This window comes from Dioscorea cayenensis, chromosome 14 (genome assembly GCF_009730915.1).
Source record: "Dioscorea cayenensis subsp. rotundata cultivar TDr96_F1 chromosome 14, TDr96_F1_v2_PseudoChromosome.rev07_lg8_w22 25.fasta, whole genome shotgun sequence".
Classification (NCBI taxonomy): domain Eukaryota; kingdom Viridiplantae; phylum Streptophyta; class Magnoliopsida; order Dioscoreales; family Dioscoreaceae; genus Dioscorea; species Dioscorea cayenensis.
Window position 1 is genome coordinate 7,589,603 of NC_052484.1, and position 16,850 is coordinate 7,606,452.

General features: G+C 33.7%; 1 protein-coding gene across 2 annotated transcripts; it reads right to left on the reverse strand.

Moving 5' to 3' along the window:
• Positions 1-2,087: 2,087 nt before the first annotated feature.
• On the reverse strand, positions 2,088-4,138 carry LOC120276380. 2 transcript variants are annotated; one of them, XM_039283104.1, is made up of 2 exons: positions 4,039-4,138; positions 2,088-2,929 (listed from the first exon to the last, which is right to left on the reverse strand). In XM_039283104.1, exon 2 carries the CDS (start codon positions 2,802-2,804, stop codon positions 2,214-2,216), a length of 591 nt encoding a protein of 196 aa, XP_039139038.1. In that variant the 5' UTR covers positions 2,805-2,929; positions 4,039-4,138; the 3' UTR covers positions 2,088-2,213. The 2 variants fall into 2 exon arrangements, with proteins under 2 accessions (XP_039139038.1, XP_039139039.1); XM_039283105.1 differs by lacking the exon at positions 4,039-4,138 and adding an exon at positions 3,022-3,039.
• Positions 4,139-16,850: the final 12,712 nt, after the last annotated feature.

Consider the following 16,850-nt stretch of genomic DNA (forward strand, 5'->3'; position numbering starts at 1 on the left):
TACTTTTTATAATTTTAGTGCTTATAAATAATTTAAAAATATTTTTAAAAATTATTTGTTATATACATATATATATATATATATAATTTAATCTTAGCATAGTAAATTTAAATATTTAACAATTTTTATTTGAGTTAAATAAAAGATTAGAATTAACAAAATGTTAAGCATCTCAACATCTCTGCCAAAGTTCAATATACCCAAAACATCCCTTCACTTTCGAAAATAACCGATTAATCTCTTAATTTATATATATATATATATAAAATAAAATATATTTAACTAGATAAGTTGTTATGTTGCAACTCATCCAATGCAAATGCAAGGGTAAAAATCGTGAGAGGTCACCAAACTATACCCATGATTCACTTTGGATACCAAACTTCAATTTGTATTTTTTTTATCATTCTACTTCGATTTGATTTCAACAAGAGGATATTCAAGGGATTTCGGTAAGAAATGTCAGATGTGAACACTAGATAAGTCACGTGGAGAGTATGTGACATGTCATATGCTGATGTGGACTAGCATTGTCACTCCTAAAGGCCACATCATTCATCCAAGTGCCATTAAATTTTATGTTGACATGACTTTTAGAGTGACGCGGCTAGTCCACATCAACATATGACATACCCAAATGCCTCCACGTGGCTTATCCGGTGTCTACATCAGACATTTCTCACCAAAATCCATCGGGTACTCCTATGTTAAAATCAAATTGAAGTTGGATGCCTAAAAAGATACAAATTGAAATTTGGTATCCAAATTGAAATATGAGCATAGTTTGGTTACCTCTCAAGAGTTTTACCCGCATGTTAACACTCTTGGATTGAGCCTAGCCTCACCAAGGATCTATAGTTGTGCTAGCTCGACTGTTTGAGAGCTCGCCAATTAGGGGGCGTTTGGTGCTTTACTTAGGGAATGTTTTGATGGAATTTGATTGATGGGAATGTAATTGATGGGAAAATAATTCCTAAGAAAATAACATTTCTTTGTTTGGTATGCATTGGAAAGTTTTATTAAATTGATGGGAAAGTAATATTTCTATATTTGGTATTGAAAGATATTCTTGGGAATCTATTGACACAATGACAGAAATGCCCTTGTGTTATTTTGCTAATCCACCAAGTCTTAATTAATTTTTAATATTACAATAATAATATGGTTTAAAATGTATAAAATATATTTAATAATAAATATTTAAATAATTTTTTTAATAATAAATAATAATACGTTTTGGATATGAAAATAATAAATAATGTAATTAACCTTCATTTAGATTTTTTTTTTTATGTTTTTATTTATTATATGTAATCTGGTGATTACAATTCTTATCTCAAAATAATATTATCCTAATCATGGTAATTTACAATTTAAATGTTTTGAAATATAATATATTTCTTATTTAAATTTAATGGTAAAAATTATTTCTTATTTTAAGTTAAGTTAATTTTTAAGCACAATGTTAAATAATTAGTAAAAAATATCTGATAAAAAATATTTGTTCAAAAAATCTTTCTGGTTACTTTCTAGTTACTGTTTATAATTTTCAGTTAGGTTAAAGTTGTATTGGTTATTATTTATTGTTTCCGCTTTTCATTAAGTTTTTTTTTATCAAATTATAAAATTTGCAATGATAAATATCCTAATTTATCTAATTTTTGAATATTATTGCCCGAGTTATACCGTTTATCATTGATCGTTTCTGTTTATAATTGATAGTCACTGGTTAGTTGCAATTATTATTATTGTTCTTTTAATTATTATTGTTATTAGTTTCCGGTTATTCGCTGCAGTTTCTAGTTATCTATAATAGTTTATGTTTACTGTCTGTTTGTCATAGTTTCCTTTTACTTTCTGGTTATTGTTTATATTTTCTGGTTAGGATAAAGTTGTACTAGTTATTATTTATCGTTTCCGCTTTGCTTGAGAATTAGGCTTCAAGTTTCTTGTTATCTGCATACAAGAATTTTACAGCTTTCATTTCCTGTTGTACATATCAAATGCACATATCAAACACACAATTCAATTTTCATCGTACTACATAATTCAATTTAAACACTCCATGCCCATTATAGAAATCATCCAAAATAACTTACATTTTATCATAATAGCAATATCCAAAATAAAAGCCAATGGTCCGATAATGTGCTAGCCACTTAAAAGCACAACAGTTCACATACTTGTCTATAACAAGTCAAAACACAACAAATCTAAAGTGTTCCTGCAAGAAGACAACGGATATAAATAGCTTTGAACTCATCCGGAATGCTAAATAAGTAATCAATTTTTCCACTATCAAGGGAGATAATGGATCCAGCTTTAATAACCTCTTCAGCAGTCAATCCATCAATGGCAGATATGGTTGCATGCAACTGAGCTTTCATATCAGTTAACTTCTCAGCATCTTTAGCTTTCCGCACAACATCACTAGCCAAGGCCTCCAAGCAAGTAACCATTCTACCAAATTCAGTTGATGTACTCTCACACATCTTACTCATTTGTTGCATGTTACTGATAAAGACATCATCGAAATTACCACTAGTAGAGGCAACACTACCTTTCTTGGTCTTAGCTTTTTTCCTATGAGTAGATGATTCAGTATTAGTGTCTTGATTCCTTCTAGTAGTGCCAGTGAATGACTCACTTGAAACCCTTTGATTGGTTGCAACATTTTGAGTGGCTGACATTGTTTCTTGGATGTGATCAAGATGAAATTCAGTGTTAGCAAACTCATACTCATCCTCACCAAAGTCCAACCCATTGAATTCTGCATAAACAGTTGTAGCCTCCTCTGCTTGCATATTTTCTACGGCTTCAGCTGGTCCTTCTGCAGCAACTCCAGTTGCTCTATCTTTTCCAAAAGGCGACCCAATTAGTCCAAGTAAGGAAATGGCTTGTTTCTAAGTCCCGTAGCACCTGGGTGAGACTGCAATAGATATTAACAATAACGTGTTTCAATATTAAATAATAAACTGAAACATAAAATATCATATGAAATTAACAAAAACAACTAGAAACCCTTATAGAAAGCATTCCTATCCATCCTAGTGTTCTCGATGCATCTTAAGTCCGAATCAAATAACACCATCCTAAAATTTAATTGCCTAATAACATGCCTATTGTGATAAGAATATGACACTCTCTTACGTTTTTTGGACATTATTTTAAGCCTATAGTACCATACCATCAAGGAATAAATCACAACTAACAAATTAAGGAACTCTAAACTCATTGCACATGTAACCATCATCAATGTCAAATCTTCATTATTGCAAGCGTCCATTTTGCCCTAACCAATAAATTAAAACACAATTAATTAACAATATAATAAAGTATTAAACAAGTAAATTGCATAACATAATAACCATATTTAATTAAAGTGATATCTAAACTCATTGCACATGTTGCTTGAATAGATTCTTATCCCCTTCGATCACAAGTATATTTCTTTATATTTGATGACACTAATGAATCCAAAAATTCATATGCATTGAGTTATGGTTTCCGTATCATGAGTGGTTATTGATGCTTACCTTCTGTTCCTTATTTACTTTGTCCACATCACTTATTTGATTTTTTACTGCAGTTTCTAGTTATTCAAAATAGTTTACGTTTAATGTCTATTAGTTATCATAGTTTCCTTTTACTTTCTGGTTATTGTTTATACTTTCTGGTTAGGATAAAGTTGTACTGGTTATTATTTATCGTTTCCGCTTTGAGAATTAGGATTTAAGTTTCTTGTTATCTGCATACAAGAATTTGACTTATCTCTACACATGAACACATATACAAAATCACAACCACCAGTCAAGACCTTGAACCATATATCACAACAACAAAATAACATATAATTAACCAAATCTTACTAAGAAAATCGCAACCACCAGTCAAGACCTTGAACCATATATCATAACAACAAAACACCATATAATTAATCAAATCTTACTAACAAAATCACAACCACCAATTAATCATAATACAAGATCTATTCAATCATAAAACAAGATCTAGGCAAACAACATAGAAATCACATACGATCAAAGAGGTGAAAGATATCCGCTGTCGCAACGATTGGAGAGGAGAAAAAGATGCGCAGCCGCCGAGGGACAGAGGGTGGAGAGGAGAAAGAGATGCACAGCAGTTGAGGGGCCAAAGGTTTAGGCAATTATGAATTATCTCAGCAAGATAGAGTCAAGGGTATTATTGTCATTACACAATACAACCACATTCCTTTGCCATGGGGAACTAACTTTCCATCCATAACTTGTGGGAATTATTTTCCATTAATTTGAGAGAATGAGTTTCCCATCACAATCTAACTTTTCAATAAAAAAGGCCAACCAAACACTGGAAAGTCTTTCCCTTGATAAAAATTCCCAGGAAAGTAACCATTTTCCCACCTACCAAACACACCCTTAGTTTCAGGGTAGTTGTTCACAAGCTCGAGTTCAAACTTGAGTAGGGGTTCACACTCTGTAATGAACTTATAAATTTTTCGGCATGTTTGTCGATATTCATCAAATAAGAAGATATCAAAGGTTTGATGCCTCAACCAGAAAGTTTGAATGGCTTGAAAGTTTGATTAGCTGGAAAGTTTGCGTGCACGTAACTCACTAGGCAGCATGAGGCCTCTTGGCTAGAAAGTTGGATTGGCCAAGTGAGCTTGCACATGGCTCACTAATGCCAAGCGACCTCATAGATGCCACAATAAAAATTAGCTGCTTGGCTGACAATTTGATGACCTCAATGGACAAAAAAACATCATTTTCATAAAAAGAAGGGAACTCTTTGTCTTTTCAAAATATTTGAGTACTAATTGATCTTTTTAAAAAATTATTATGATAAAAAAAAAATTTCTTTGAACAAAAGATACAATAAGAATAGTATGCAAACAAATATTTTTAAGAAAGTTTTTTAAAAGGTTATAGTTTGTAAAGAATTGAAAAAGTCAAATATAACTCGCAGAAAATATCAAACAATGACTAAGTCATTGCTTGATACAGTGAGAAATAAAACAACAAATTTTAAAACAAAAGTAAAAGAATTTATTGCCATTTAAAAAAATTAAATAATAAATAGGTTTGGTAATTGCAATCAAGAAAAGTATAATTTAAAAGAAAAATAAAAGAAAAAAAAGGAAGGTTTGCAGATGTATGGCATTTTGCTACTCTTGCTTGCGTCTCCACCTTTTTAAATGAGCTTGTTAAGATTGTTTTATATGGTTTTCATAGTGTAAAATGTGAGACCTCAAATACAATGCATGGCTGTCAAACATAATAATAAGTACTAATTAAGTTTGAAAATGATATCAGAATTGAGAATTGGGAAACTCATTGTCTAACAAATGTTGGTCTAAGGATACAACTTTGACTGGAATCCCATTGCATTTCCCATTGAATTAATTAAGATAACCAGAGGTTTGCATCATATATGTGACATTTTACATAGCCCTATCTATCTGACACAAGAATTATATCAGTTAATTAATAACAAAACTAGTTAGCTAGTTTCTAGAAATGAGTGTGGTAGGGTGTTTGACAAAATTTTTATGAATAAATGAATTTCAGGTGAAGGGGATATTGGCATATTTTCTTGTTCTATGTCTAAGGTCATATGCCTTATTAACCATTCTTTTAGCTAATCTTTACATAAATAAGATATATAATTAGTTAAACAGACAAATAAATTTTAGGATTCAATATGGGTTTTCACTGTTGTTTAACAATCAGACGATTAAAACAAAGAAAAACAAGAAGATACAAGAATTTTTTATGTGGTTTGATTGATGCGACTTACATCCACTGACAGAAAAAAAAAGATTTTTTATATTCTTTCATGAGAAAACTGATACAAGAACAACCAGAAACTCAAGGACAGAAATACTTAATATAATCCAATAAAACGGATTCTAGTTACTCCAAATAATACATTAAAAAAAACTTGTTTGGTCCATTCCACTAATTTCCAATTTTTTTTTTCTCCTTTCAGATTAAGCTCCCAAAATTTCATGTCTGGTTAAAATTCAAAGTAGATAAAAACTATTCAAAAACATCTCAACATTCATTATACTGTTCATCCGGGATTCTTATATTATTCTCATACTGTACATCCGGATTTTAGTGTTGTTTTGAGTCTGTTTATATTCATATAAAAAGAGGCTTTGCCGTCTATTATTCATTAAGTTCAGATTTGGTTGTTCTTGGGCTATTAAGAGTTTGATTTGTTTGGAAGTGTTGAAAATTGAATAAAATATATTTGATAATTTTAAAACGTAAAATTAATATTTTAAAGTAATTTCTAATCATATTTTGTAATATTTAATGGTGTAAATTGATTAAAAATATTTAGTTAATTTTTAAATTAAAATTTAATAATTAATGTAAAATTAAACTGGTTTTAGTTTGTTAGAAGGAATTTGATTTTCTCTAAACTTGTGGGCTCTTTTTTTATTTTTTACCCGGCCTTTAATTAAGATAAACCAGTTAAAAATCATGAATCACAAATCAAATTTTCAGCATTTTTATATTTCAGATGATTGCAGGTTCATGACTTCTATTAGGGGCAAGCCCCTAAAATTAATTTCCCCAGACAATGTCGTGGGAACCCCTGATTAAGAAACAAGTGTGAGTGAAAAATGATTGAGCAAACATAAAATTAATTTCTTTTCTATTAATTTCAAAGAGCACATGAGTACATAATCATGAGCTAGAATACAAAAGTATTAAGAGAACTATTTTTAATCATGCTCTTCAAACTCTTCTTTTTGCATGACTTGGCTGACACTCTTGACTCCTTTGCTAAAAGCATTTTGGAAGACTCTTTTAGCTCGGTGACTATGACCTTCTTTGATTTTTCTTATGTTTGTCACATCGCATAACTCTCAAGCTACGGCTACTCTACATTTATGAGTTGCCTACTTGGTCATCTTTGTTTCTTTAATTGCTGAAGACTCTGGTATTTTGTACTTGTGAAATCTTTAGACCTTTGACTTGTGAAGCTCCTTAAGTCTTTGACTTTCTTTGTGTCTCAAGACTTCAAATTTGCATTCGTCATTTGTATGATATATTTAGGTCTTGACTCTTCAACGCTTTTTGAGCCGTGACCATTAAATCTTCAAGCCATAGCCTTCAACATAATAAGGCCATTAACTTGACAATTTTGACTTGCTTTTAATATGATCTCAAGATGTACTTATGAACTTGATTTCTATTAACTAAGTCATCAAATGAGCTCTCCAATTCATACTTGCGAATGAGACCTCACAATGGGTTTCAAGAAAATTTTTGTTAGCACTTTTTTTTATTTTGATTACAATGAGTGTCAAGAGACCTCAAAGTGAGCTTAAAGAGAAATTTTCATAAAATTTTTTATTTACTTTTCCTTTCACTCCAATAAGTGTTAAAAAACCTCAAAGTGAGTGGAGAGTTTTTTTATAAAAACTTTTATTTACTATTCTTTTCACTCTAATGAGTGTCAAACGACCTCAAAGTGAATTCAAAGAGAGGATTTTTATAATTTTTTTGTTTACTTTTTCTTTCACTACAATGAGTGTCAAAAGATCTCAAAATGAGTTTCAAAGAATTTTATAAATTTTGTCTCTACCCCAAGAGTGTCAAGACCTCAAGGTGGGTTTTGGAGAAATTTTATAAATTTTTCTCTGTACCCCCAAAAATATCAAGACCTCAAGGTGGGTTTTGGAGAAATTTTATAAAATTTTTCTCTACCCCCAAGAGTGTCAAGACCTCAACCCTAAGAGTGTCAAGACCTCAAGATGGGGTTTGGAGAAATTTTATAGAATTATCTTTATACCCCCAAGAGTGTCAAGACCTCAAAGTGGGTTTGGAGAAATTTTATAAGTTTTCTCTCTACCCCAAAGAATGTCAAAGCCTCAAGGTGGGTTTTAGAGAAATTTTATAAATTTTTCTCTCTACCGCCAAGAGTGTCAAGATCTCAGTGGGATTTAGAGAAATTTTTAAAATTTTTCTCTCTACCCCCAAGAGTGTCAAGATCTCAGTGGGTTTTAGAGAAATTTTATAAATTTTTTTCTCTACCCCCAAGATTGTCAAGACCTCATGGTGGGTTTTAGAGAAATTTTATAATTTTTCTTTCTACCCCAAGAGTGTTAAGACCTCAAGTTGGGTTTTGGAGAAATTTTATAAATTATTCTCTCTTTCCCCCAAAGTGTCAAGACCTCAAAGTGGGTTTTGGAGAAATTTTATAAATTTTCTCTCTACCCGCAAGAGCAACAAGACCTCAAGGTAGGTTTTGGAGAAATTTTATAATTTTTCTCTCTACTCCCAATAGTCTCAAAGACCTCAAGGTAAGTTTTAAGGAAATACTCATAAAATTTTCCAAGAGGAGGTCCTGTGAAAATTAAAAAAATACTCCTACACATCAATTTATAATTTTCTCCCGATTTCATATTATAGCATCCCATGTTATTTTTTTCACATCAACCCCTGATTTTTTTCCTCTTTTTTCTCGTCACAAAAGTTCAAGATTTATTCAAGGAAACCCTTAAAGCTTCACTTTTCCATATTTCCTCTTTTTTTTTTTTTGGTGCAATCAAATCCTTCAATTTCTTCATTTTCACATATTTGACCACTTTTTCTAATAAACCCTACTTTTTCATATTTCCCCCAATTTTGCAACTAAACTCCTAGATTTCTCCTTTTCACATTTCCACTCAAACTTTTGCAAATGCCTTTTTTTTTATATGTTCACAAATAGGTGTACGAAGTCCTTATTTCCCATTTTTTTTAAAAAAATTTTGCATATAGGCCTTCGAATTTTCTATTTTTGGCATTTTCCTACTAACTTCACAGATAAATTCTTGAAATTTTACATGCTTCCACATTTTTTATAATTTTAATCATGACATGTAAGCATCAATCTATACAAAACTCTTAGATGTCTCATATCCTGACTATAGCAATGCATACATCTAGGATGACAGAAACACAAAATGTTTGATAGTAATGATTGAGCTTAAACATTATGTATGAGTGACATACCCATTTCACATGCATGTTAAAACAAGTTTTTTTTTAATGTCACAATGACAAATGAGATTATGGGGTGTAAAGTGAGGAAATATGGACATGAATGGGATGGGATTGCAGAGAGAGGCAACAAAAAAAAGAAATTAAAATTAAAATTAAAAAAAAACTTGTGAATGTATACATGTTGAACATACTATAGAAAGCAATCTCTCATTGCATAAGACAAGACATCATCTTAAGAATGTATACATCATCCATCTCAACATGTAAAGACTTTCCAAGCATACATGCTACGAACTATGTATACATATACATCATGCTATGAACTTAGCATTCAGAGAATCATAACCTTTTTTAATTGTTTGACTTCTCCTTGTTTTCTTTCTGTTCTATTTTTCACCCTTTTCTTTTGTTTCTTCTCCAGTAAGACAAATGAGCCTCCCGTCGCCTTCTCTCTCTTCTCAACTTCTTTTTTCTTCTCTTAAAACTCTCTATCTCCTTCCCCAAGAAAACAAAGATCTCTTCTTCCTCTCCTCCTCTTCTTTTTTCTTATTCTTCTCAAACCTCTCTCTATGTTTTTTTCTTCACCCTCTCTTTTCTCTTCTTCAAAAAGCCTCTGTTCTCTGCTCTCCCCTCCTTACTTCTTCTCAAAAAACCTCTCTGTCTTTTTTCCTTCTTTTTATATTTTGAACTTTTTGTTCACCTCTGCCACTCAGTCGCCGTTCGTTGCAAGATTTTTTTTTAATTTCCAAATTTTTATTTTCAAATTTCAAATTCTTTTATTTTAAATTTCTTTCTTATTCACTCCTTTTTTGTATTTTTTCTTTTTTTTTTTATCTCAAAATTTCTTTATATATTCTCACCCATCATCATTTTTTTTAAATTTAAATTTAAATTTATTTTAATTATTACACTTTTTTTCATGTGACAATTTGTGCCGTGCCACTTTTTTATATAATTTTTTAGTTTTTATTTTTCATTTTGGCATTTCTATATCTTTCTATTTGATTCTTTTTTTCTTCTTTTTATTTTAATTGAGTTTTTTATTAATTATTTTTTATTCAAAGCCTATATAAACAAAACTAAATAAACAAATAATTTACCTAGCTCTTCTTCATTATTAAAGTTATAAGATCTTTTTTTTATTATTAACAATTATTATCGCCTCAAGTTTTGATATTTGATTTAGTTGAAATTTTACCCTAAACCAACATAATCTATCAACGCCGCCAACGACCTGCGGGTCTATTGGTACACAGGTCACCGATAGAGCTCTCACCGAGTGGAGAGAGTTCGATTCTCGGCTAAGGGCACGATTCTGGGAGTTGTGAATAGTAATTGTGTATGAATAGTTCCAGCGCCCACGTGAACGTTGCCTCATCCCTACTTGTTCCACCGAGACTTGTGCACGTTTCTGGGTCTATAATAGGTTCGCCCTGCTTCTCTTCCCAAAAAAAAAAACATAACCTATCAACGCCTCTAGTTAGTATAGCACTCTTTCTCCACTTAGAAGTTGAAGGTTTGGATAATTTCTTAACAAAATTACTTGTCCATTTTTCTATTATATCCGGCGTACATGACATTATTTTTATTTTGAAGTCCCAAAAAATAATTACCAAATTTAGAACACTTTGTCAACATCTGGAGTGAAAATGTTATTAGATTTTAGTCAAATTTATTGTATAAAAAAAAATAGACGTACCAAACTCAAATGAAACCTAGTAGTAAGGCCATGACTCATTTATCATATATAGTTCAAGAATTTTGACAAGAAATTCAAAAATTGTTCTCAGGAAAGCCTCTAAATTCCAACATCATTCAAACTTAAGATATCCTTCATGAATCAGACATTTAATTGATATTATAACAGTATAATAAAGATTTAATTATGTTCATGTAAACCATCAAGTAATGTATTAAAGTATAAATTACTCAATTCGCTATTGCACTATCAAAGTGACCAATAAGAAATTAAAATCATTATCTTTTTAAATATTAAATATATTTTGGATAAATAAATAAATAATAAATACTTGTTAGCTTTATTTCTTTGGTATATTTAGGTTACATAAAATAATTAAAATGATAGGAAAATAGCAAAGGACAACAATTTCCTTTGTTTACGAAATAGATTTATTAAATGGAGATTTTGTTTTTGCATGTAATCTCTTTATAGTGGCTAGACTATTACCCTAGGTAGTCAGAACCGGACCGGACTTTCGAACCGGAGGAGGTCAAGGTTCAAGGGTCAAAAGGTCCAACCGGGGTTGAACCGGGTCGAACCGGATTTAATAAATAAAAATATAAAATAAAATATATTAAATATTGTATTAATTTTTAAATCAAATACACATCCTATATTAATTTTCAAATCAAATACACAACCTATGAAACAAACAAGTATTGATTCCATATTCAAAACACAACATTTAACAACATTTAGTTAACTAAATTGATATGAAACACTAAATAATATTAATCTCATCAAGGCTTGAAGGCTTGATTAATAATCAATAAGTTGATAAGAATCATTAATCAATAATCATTAAATCATAAGATAATTATTAATTAGATTATCATTAATTCATAATACTATAGATAATTAGATATAAATATAAGATATTCATATTACTAATATCATATTAGGCTAGTTTATTTAAGTTTTTTTAATTTTTTTAATTAAGTTTTAAAACCGGGAGAACCGGCCCGGTTCATCCGGTTCCCGGTTGAACCGGGCGGTTCTCCCGGTTCATGGCCGGTTTTCCATTGCCCGGTTTTCTGAGCTGAACCGGACCGGCCTAGTGCCCGGGTCCGGTTCAACCCGGTTGGACCGGCCGGTCCGGTCCGGTTCTGACTACCTAGCTATTACCTTGTGTGTGTTGGGTTTTACTTTACTTACTTTTGCCTGGGCATCCTCTATATTTAATCATCACTCCATGTACTACATATCTATATAACTGAGCTTTGATCACATAATAGGTTGAAATTGTTATAAAATGAGCGAGAAGAAGAAAAATTTGAAACCATAAAGCCTAAGACGTGTGTTGGTATTGCCCTTGAGAGTTTGTTTAATCCAAAACACAAAAACTCTCCAAGATAGAACAAGCTCTTTATAACAGTTGGTTATAAATCTAACTAGCAAAGGATAATGATAAATGTATCTATTTCTAACAGATAGCTGTCACACACACAAACAGCAAATCCAGATGTTTAAGTGTCAAAATCATAATGTTAGAATTATGGATAGCAATTACAATAGAAATTGAGTAATAATTCTAAATAACAAGGGTAAACTCAAATTAATGACAATGTTGATAACATTGGAATGTATAATTGTAAGTCTCCAATGGATAGTAAAATACTACCAGCTAACCGTATGAAGAAGAAGAATAAAGAGAAGGAGGAGAAAAGCAGGAGGAGAAAAAAGTAGAAGTGACTTGGCGGGGAAATGAATTCCACCAACTTTTTATTTTATCTCATATAAGCATTTTTAGTAATTCACATGAAATTAACTGATGGTTTTAAAGCAAAATAGTTGAAAAAAAGAAACTGTATATAATGTTGAAGAGCCAGAGGGACTATTTGTGAAGAATGAACTTGTCAGGGATTTATAAATAATTTCTCCTAAAAATTATTAGCCGTTTTGTTCTCAATTAAATTTTTTTATTAACTATATTTACCATGTTTCAATTATCACCTGTATATGAAAACAAAAATATAATCTTTGGTTTTCCATTACTTTTTAATAAAATTCAGTGATGTTTAGTAATATGTTTTGATTTACATAATTTGAAAATTGAAAGTTAAGTTTAAACCATTGTTTTAGGTATTTATTCTGCATATCTACGAGCAATGATTATTTTCTTATTTATTTCTAGAAAAATACAAAATATTTTTTAATTTTATACATTATAAAGGTATATTTTAATAAATGAATATGAGCTGAGGTGCATCTATACATTGAAAAGATCTAATTTTTTATTGGTTATAGGAATTTTATTTCAAGATATATAAATTAAATTATATAGCTTTTTTTTCACTGAGAGAATAATTTTTATTTTTCTCAAATTATAAATGAATAATAAATGCTCATTTTTACCATAATTTAATCAAAATTTTTTATTTCATTTTTTAATTGATTTACCACTCAATACGGTCAATTTTAAGGTTTTCCTTTGCTTCTACGTCTTCATTCATCCAAGATGGAACTCATAAATGAAAAATAAATGCTCGGTTTTACCAAAATTTAACCAAAATTTTTTTATTTCAATATTTTTATAATTGATTTGCAATCAAAAAGGTTAATGCTAAGCCTTTGCTTTTATGACATTGTTTGGGTTGTCTTTAAATAAAATAAAATAAAAATATTTTTTCAATTTAATAGAAAGATTTATGGAAAAAGTGTTTCTCGTTTTTGTGTTTAGATATGTTGATGCAGAATTATTTTTATATTTGTGAAGTTGTTTGAATATAAAATTTAGTAAAAAATTACTAAAATATGCATTCATTGATTATATTATATTAATATCTCAATTATATATATTTTTCATACCTTATAATTTCTATGAATAATAATAATAATAATAATTATAATAATAATAATTATTATTATTTGTTGTTTAATAAGAATAACAAACATAAGAATAAAATTACAACAATAAATAAGAGAACAAAAACAATAATATTTTTCAACATCACAACAATTATAACAACAACATTGTCATAACAATTACAACAACAACTAATAATAACAACATTAAACATTTTCAACATCACAACAACCATAGCAATAATTAACTACATGAACAAAAAAAATTACAATAATAAACAAAAAAAAATCTCTAATATTTTTCAACATCACAACAACCATAGCAATAATTAACAAAATGAAAAATTACAACAATAAACAAAATAAATCTCTAATATTTTTCAACATCACAACAACCATAATAATAACATTGTCATGACTATTACAACAACAATTAAAAATAACAAAGCTTTTTCAACATCATAACAACTGTAAGGGTTTCACCTTATGCGCTCGGTGGAGGACGGTTCCATGCCGAGGGAGGATGACCGATGAAGCCAAGATAAGTCAAAATCCGAGTCCAAACAAGGCACTAGTCGTCCGGTGGCCTATATACGGGTAGCGGCCGCATTGATCCGGGATCCTTACCGGGAGTGCCGAGCACGGGGTGCGTAGGCGCGGTGCCGCACATCACCGAGTGCTCGTTAAGCAGCGCGCGTGGCGTGATGTGCGTGGTGAGGGGGATCGTGACCGAGGAACCAGGATGATTAATATTTGGCTAAGTATGGGCCAAAAGGAGCCAGATCGGCGTTAGTATCGGCAGTACGGTCGATCAGCAGATAGGGCAGGCGGAGCGGGAGCTCTTAGCCAGCCATGAGCCAGCATGACATGAGGCACATGGGCGCTATCGAGGGTCTTTATCGAGAGGAACGGCCGAGTGCAATCTGACTACCGATGGGCATCGGCACTCGTGGACCGACAGGCGCATGCTACTGAGAGAATACGGCGGGTCGGCAGGGCGATACCGTGACCATTACCGATCAGGTGAACAGTGGTGTTGGGCGGCACTATAGCTGGATCCTGATGGTGGTCGGCTGAGTCTGTGGCGCTGTAGCAACTGTGCTTCTTGGCACTGTAGCACTGTGCTTGTTGTAATGAGACAACTAAGTGAATCTTGGCCGTTGGATCAAAGGGGCTTCTCTATAAATACCCTCTCCCCCCCTCTTGTAAAGACAACTAGAGACCTTGTAGGGTTAAACTTCACTTGAAGGAGAAGCTAGCTCTTGGGCTTTGTTCACCTTCCTCTCTTGGTGGAGAGAAGGTCTTGGCTGCGTCGTTGGCTCGTGGTGTATCTCGGATCCATTTATATCGAGAGTTTATATTTTCTCTCAAGTTCCTTGTCTTGAGCGGGTTTCTTCCGGTGTCCTTGGTGTGTTGTGCGGATGGTTCATCCTGAACCTTGACCATGACGCCTTTATTCATACTTGCATGTTTACTAGCCTTGTTTACTTGATTGGGCATGGTTGCTTGCTAGTTTCTTGGGTTGTTTTTGGTTCCAGGTATTGGAGGCTGGCTCGGCGCGTTGGTGGTGTGGTGAGCGCCGCGCGGTCATCGTTGGGGCGATCGGGAAGGCCGTGACAACTGGTATCAGAGCCTTTATCCCCCACCGAAGGAGATCAACTAGCGGCAACGATTTGCTGTTAGGCGAAGAAGCAAGACAAGATCATTGTTCAGATGGTTCGAACAATAGCGGAGAGGCTGGCCCTGCTGGAGGCTCGCGTGGAGCTCATCGAACAGACGCTGGTGCGGTTCGAGAAGATGTTTGGTTGCTTCGGTGATGGTGATGACGAGTCTCCCATCCGGCCCGTGTGTACTAGGTTAATGGAACTAGATCTTCACGGGGCCATGATGGAGCAATCCATGCATACGTTGGCTGCAGAGGTCCAGGCTCTTAGGGTCGAGATAGGGATGACCCCGTCTTCGAGGTCGTCTAGAGTCCAGGAATAAGCGACAAGACCAAGGAAAAGGGTTATGAGAGCCAATATATGGCGGGTTAGAACACAACGGTGGGACCAAGAGAGAGCTCGTGGAACGGAGGAGACTCAAGATGGCCCTCGTCCTCTTGCGATGAGATTTCCTTCACCGGGCCGCCGTGATGATGTTGGCCCTAGCCTGGCTCCCTTGGATTCAAAGGGGAAGATGGCTATTATACCGTTTGGTAGTGACGGCAACGAAGGTGAGCCATCTTCCAAGGAATCCACTGTCCGCTTGGGTTCGGCGTGAGGGGAACCGCGAGACAGAGAGTGAAGCCCGTATGTCCTGATGCTGAGGAGGGCATCAAGATGTTAATATGTCAAAAGGGTCATGTGTGTATGTATGCTCTTTTGAATGGTGTATGTTTTGACGCCTCTTTTTGATGTAACCATAGGGACAGTCCCTCTTTGTTGTTATGTATTATTGCTATTTATGGCAATTATGGGTTGTTTAATCCCTTTGCTGGAGCAAATGTTTAGGAGTAGGGGAGTTTGGTTGGCAGGAGCAAGTGATCGCTAGGCCGCAAGAAAGGCTGAAGCATGGGCAGTTTGTCTAGCCGGGGAAACGGCAGAGACAAGGGCGGTGTGCTTGGCTGAGATTGGGCAGGAACGAGCGTGGGTTGCTTGGCCGAGGGCAAGCTTCGTGACTGTACTATCCTAAGTTGGCAACGAAAGAAGCGTGGTTGCTAGCGGACTGTGATGGAAATTGGCATGACGAACGGATTCTTCATGTCATGGCGTCAAGAAGTCGTCGGCGGGCCGATGACATTGAAGTTCGATGATGAACCTCAATATTCCACTTGGTTTTGATGATGAAAACTTAAGTTGGAAATTTAAAACGGTGCAAGCCAAAGAAGACGTTCTTTGGAAATTCCGTGTGGAAATCCGACTAATGGCACTAGTTTGGCCGTATGAGGTTAATGTAAACCCTTAGCCCCGTTCGACGAGGGCGTCGAACTTTCTCTAGTGGGGGTGGTTTGTAAGGGTTTCACCTTATGCGCTCGGTGGAGGACGGTTCCATGCCGAGGGAGGATGACCGATGAAGCCAAGATAGGTCAAAATCCGAGTCCAAACAAGGCACTAGTCGTCCGGTGGCCTATACGCGGGTAGCGGCCGCATTGATCCCGGATCCTTACCGGGAGTGCCGAGCACGGGCTGCGCAGGCGCGGTGCCGCACATCACCGTGTGCTCGTTAGGCAGCGCGCGTGGCGTGATGCGCGTGGTGAGGGGGATCGTGACCGAGGAACCAGGATGATTAATATTTGGCTAAGTATGGGCCAAAAG

Coding starts and splice junctions, on each gene's coding strand:
- LOC120276380 (XM_039283104.1), bottom strand. CDS start 2,804: ATGCAAGCAGAGGAGGCTACAACTGTTTATGCAGAATTCAATGGGTTG.